General features: G+C 47.0%; 1 gene segment (V, D, J or C); it reads left to right on the plus strand.

Annotated features, from left to right (window-relative positions):
- The first annotated feature begins 346 nt into the window (after window positions 1-346).
- Window positions 347-5,140, plus strand: LOC129339981 (Ig mu chain C region secreted form-like). The segment is given in 4 exon segments: window positions 347-575; window positions 1,683-2,000; window positions 4,208-4,540; window positions 4,746-5,140. Coding segments are annotated over 4 exon segments (1,275 nt in total).
- Window positions 5,141-5,340: the final 200 nt, after the last annotated feature.

Genomic DNA, 5,340 nt, shown 5'->3' on the forward strand with positions numbered 1-5,340 from the left:
GTACAGTTCAGTAGTTTCCATGCACAAGCTACCTCTTTATGAAAAGCAGCAGTGAAAATTTTGCAGTTCTCTTAATTCCAGGTAGGGTTGAATGCTTTTGAGCAGAATTCTGCAGCTATTTGTGCATGAAAGTTCTCTCGTTTCAACCTATCCTACAGAGCGGTTGTGGAGATGACAAAATGCTGTCTGGTAAGCTACCTTTAGCTCTTGGAAGACATATGTACATACCTATGTGGGTAGCACATCAACACCCTGTCTCTTTCTTTCAGAACCCCCACCAACATCCACAGCCCCATCTGTGTTCCCATTGTGCCCATGCTGCCAAGACCCCACCTCAAATAAGACCATGGGCTGCTTGATAACGGGTTACTTCCCTGAACCAGCCACAGTGCAATGGAATTCAGGAGCTATCACCTCCGGCATTCAGAACTTCCCTGCAGTACGGCAATCATCCAGCGGCACCTACACCTTCACTAGCCAGCTCACCGTCCCAGCCTCCAGCTTGCACTCCCAGACTTTCCAATGCAATGTTGAACACGCGGCTACCAGCACCAGAATCAACAAACAGATCGAAGGTGAGCCTGGCAGGATCCTTGTCGCTTCCATTCACCTTCTTTTAAGGAGTTATAGATAGGCAAGAAGGAAGATGATTGTATTAATGGTGAGATAGGAAATAGTTACAGTGGAGGGCATCTAAACAGCCTCCAAACATCTGTCCACCGAATTAAGTGACTCTTCCTCAAATAGAAGAGGAACTTAAGTTGGCAGAAGCTCTGTAGACTGGAGGAAGGCTACAAACATGAGCCAAATGGAAAAGTGGGGAGGGTTCCTATTTTAACAAATTAATCACTTGATTTTGCTCAACAGAGTGGTAGAATGGGGTAGGGTCCACCAAACCATTTCAGATAGTGCTACCTAACTGTTGTCTGTTACCAGCAGCAAATTAAGCACTGCAAGCCCAAGTAACGGTCCCTGCCCCATGTGGCTTACAATCTACACGAGGTACTAGATAAGAACGGAAGCATCAGGACTGAGCCTGGAGCCAATTATGTCTGAGTAGTACCAAGAGAGCCATTTCAAATTTCACTGCAGGCGGAAAGTTTCAGTAGTACTCAATGGCTTGAACTGGAATACATTTGAGGTTTAATATTTTTGTCCAGATTTCTTTTGTCTTCTGTTAAGTTTTATAATTCCTATACAGAAGTTATACTATGCTCACCAATGCACATGCTTGCACTTAACATTGAAGCATTTATACTATTTGAGTCAAACTGATGGACGGCTGTGTTGTGCAGGAGCATTCCTTAGCCCAAATTGTCTTGCATGCAAAATGTGGGGAGCCACTGTCCTGCCCTTCCTTGGGTAGGAGTAAACAAGGTGATGCTTCACTGTTTTAGAGCAAAGGCAGCTTTTGAGGAAAGTCAGAGCAGAAAAGTGTGTCTGATGATCACAGATGGTGAGGATGTTCCAGGCTTGAGCAGCATTGTGGCCAAATCAGGAAGACACAGAAGGAGGCATCGTGGCCTCTCAGTCTGGATGTCCCTTGATCCTGATGCCCCCACATATGTCACAATGCTTTTCCTCTGTGATTATATTAAGCTGGAGCTCAGAGAGACTGAGGTACACCCTAGATCGTCAGAAAGGGAGCATGCGTACTCCTCATGTACCTCCTTTCCTTTCAGCCTGCTCTCAAGAGACCCCGGACGTCCGCCTCCTCCATTCCTCCTGCAACCGCAACTCAGACGATGCCACTATTCAGCTTGTGTGCCTTATCTCGGGCTTCTACCCTAGCACGGTCACAGTGAATTGGCTGGTAGACGGGCAATCCGGGATGTTGCCTGCACACACTGAGGACCCCAAGAAAGACGCCAGCGGGGACACCTTCAGCACCACCAGCACAGCCAATATTACCCAACTAGAATGGAAAGAGGGGAAGACATACACCTGCCAGGTGATCCACCAAGGTTCCACAGTGGAAAGAAATGCCACAAAATGCAGAGGTAATAACTGCTTAGCTGGGGTTTGACTGGGTTCATGCTGCTCAGCATGGATTAAGGAGAGAAAAGAGAAAAGTAGGGGAGAGGTCTTTCAGTGTCATGGAGGTTACACCAGGGTTGTTCATCCAGAAATGCACAACCAGTTTCCATTACGGTCCACTGGGCCTAGGAAGGCCTCCCTCCCCTCTCAATCTGCCTCCACACCCATACCGTCTTCTGGTTGATGGATTCCATCTTGGTTGAAGGATTATCTTGGTTCTGAGCTTCTCCCCAGTGCACTCTAATTTCTATGCAGCCACCGTTAGTTGTCCTGTGAGCACAAGTTACCTCCTCAGCTCCACACCTGAGGTGCATCAGTTGACCAGCACCAAGCTACACCCAAGTGCCATAAAAGCCTACTTTCTTCTTTCAGTCAGCATCTGCAAATGTGCTTTCCTTTATTCTACTGTAAGAAACATCTTATTTTTAAATTCACTAGCAACAGAGCCCGTTTTTAAAAAAACAGCCCCTAGAAAACAGTGCTGCCTCTGGAGGGACAGACTGGTTCTCCTGGTCTTCCCGCCACGGCGCCAGTTTCCATAGGGAAGGGACGGCTCACCTGACCATCCCACCACTGCACCAGCCTCTGGAGGACGTATTGGCCATGACGCACTTTTTAGCCTGGTGCTCCTGCATAGGCGCACCAGGATAAAAGGTGCATCGTCGGCAACACAGTTTGCCTTTTATGTTTAGGGTGCTATCTTCTAAGTGTGCGAAGAACTGGGGAGACACTCCAAGGCATTGTTGATCGTCACAGACTCCTACATGTGTTGAGTATTTGTGTTACTCAAATAATGTCTGCTCCTTGACTATTGGAGCATCCCCCTTTTTGGTGTCAAGTACAGACAAATTATGGGATCATATTATTATGTATACCAAATACATCAACTTATTTAAACCAGGGTCACAGATCTGGGCAGTGCCTTCTATCAGAGTGCAGTGATTTCCAGAAACAAGTACACAGAAGACAGAATGCAATTAGAATCTTTATTATGAAAGAGATAGAACATGGGAATGGCAAGAGGCACACAAGAATCCAAACAAGCTTGTAAACACACACACAGAGAGAGAGAGAATAAAAAAACTAAACTCAACACCTGACACCTAAAAAAAATAAACAAGGGGGGAAATGAAAGCATATGACCTGTCCTGCAGAGACTGGAAATGCTGAGGCGGAGAGCAGAAGAAGAAATGGAGAGACAGAGATCAGCTCGTATCTCCAAGGAACGTGTGCCACACAGGGGCAATAGCTGGAGAAACTGCTGCAAAGTATTGGGAATTTGTGGGGTATGCTTATAGTACAGATGTTCGTGATCTGGAACGTGCTGGACATAATGTGGGGCAATGATAAGAGAACAGAAGACTGGAAGTGACAGGTGTCTGTCTCTGGGAGGAGGATGGGTCTATGACAAGGCTGATCACCTGCTACATCCTGTTCTGCATTGCAGCTATCAGAAAACCTGATTCTGGAGAACCATCCAAGTTTAAAGTGGGGTGGAGGCTGATATTGAAAATGGGTGTTTTCCTGGACTGCATAAAAGTTAAAAATGCTTCCCAGAGGAGGGTTGGAGAGAGACCTAAAGCTGGGTGAATAACAAGAAATCTTCTTGTACAGTCATTAAGACAAGAGGAGGAACCAGCTGGGGTCAGTCCATTGCTTATTATCTTGGAGAACGAGGTAGTTCATGGGTGGTGGAGAGTGCCCTCAAGTCATAGCTGACTCATGGCAACCCCTAGGGGGGTTTCATGGCAAGAGACTAACAAGAGTGGTTTGCCATTGCCTGCCTCTGCAACCTTGGTCTTAGTTGGAGGTCTCCCATCCAATTGGGTAGTTCAGTATGGACAGATTATTCAGAGAGGAAGCTCCAAAGTCCTCGGGAAGAATGGCCCTCCAGTTTAATTAGCCTGAGAGGGGCTTTATGGAGGAGTGGGTCTACATTCCATTGCTGCTTAAAGACTCACCACCGTGCCCTTGGCATAGCTCACTGCCACTGCTGTTAGCTTAACTTCCAGACTCCATTTTCTAGCCCTAAGCCCATGTGAGAACCAAAGTGGAAGCCCTCCCCTTGAGGCAATGTTCTGCAGGCTACAATTTGAAGCAGGTACACATTCAGTAATAACCATTAGTACAGCACCATGTTCTCTTTTCCATGTTCTCCTCCTTTTTTCAGGCTGTGGCAATGCAGTCCATGTGGAGACCATCCCGCCATCCTTCGCCGATATTTTCCTGACCAAGTCGGCCAAGCTGACCTGCAGAATCTCCAATATACCCGATGAGCAGGACCTTGAAGAACTGAATGTCACCTGGATAAGAGCATCTGACAACAAAGAACTGGAGACCGTCATTGGGCAGCCTAAGCAGCAAGAAAACAGTGAGCTCTTATTTGTGGAAGCAACAGCCACCGTTTGCAAAGAAGAGTGGGACAGCGGGGATACCTTCAAGTGCAAAGTGACTCTTCCCCTTCTCCCCACAGCTGTCATAAAAACACTGAAAAAGGTTCATGGTGGGTACCTATTTTCTATCATGCCCCCCCAAAGATGAAAGAATGCTCGGCGTCATTGCTTTAAGCAGTTGTCTTAGCATGGCACCCTCCAGATTAGACTGGAAATGCCAACTGAATCATTATTTATTTCCTGCATGTGAAACTACATTAAAGTTCTAATTTACTCCATTTTGCTGACTAACCCTTTCTTCTTTTCACCATCCAGGCGGCACTCCCAGAGCTCCCGCTGTCTACGTCCTCCCCCCTCCCTCGGAGCAACTGGCATTGCAGGAAACAGCCACCCTCACTTGCCTGTTGAAAGGTTTCTACCCCGAGGAATTCTTTGTGAAATGGCTCCGGAATGACGAGCCCGTGGGAGATTCAGAGTTCTTCACCAGCCGTCCCGTACAGGAATCCAAGACCCCCGAGCGGTACTTCACCTCCAGCACAATTAATGTCAATGAGCAAGACTGGAACTCTGGAGACCATTACACTTGCGTGGTGGGACACGAGGCGCTTCCCCTCCAGACGACTCAGAAGACCGTAGACAAGAACACGGGTAAACCCACCCTTGTCAACGTCTCCCTGGTACTCTCCGACACCACCACCACTTGCCACTAACCATTGTTGCTATTTTTCCTCCATCCCCTGGTTTCGTCATCTTTTTCTCCCTTCATTACATCTCGCCTGATTAGCTGTTCATTAGTGCAAAGGATGGGTACTTTTGGATATCTAAAAGGATGCATCTTACACTGAGTTTTTGGTTGGTTGCATCTTTTTGAAATTTACAATAAAGTATGTTTTTCAAACCAAGGGAAGGC

The sequence above is a fragment of the Eublepharis macularius genome, chromosome 12, assembly GCF_028583425.1.
Source record: "Eublepharis macularius isolate TG4126 chromosome 12, MPM_Emac_v1.0, whole genome shotgun sequence".
NCBI classification, from domain to species: domain Eukaryota; kingdom Metazoa; phylum Chordata; class Lepidosauria; order Squamata; family Eublepharidae; genus Eublepharis; species Eublepharis macularius.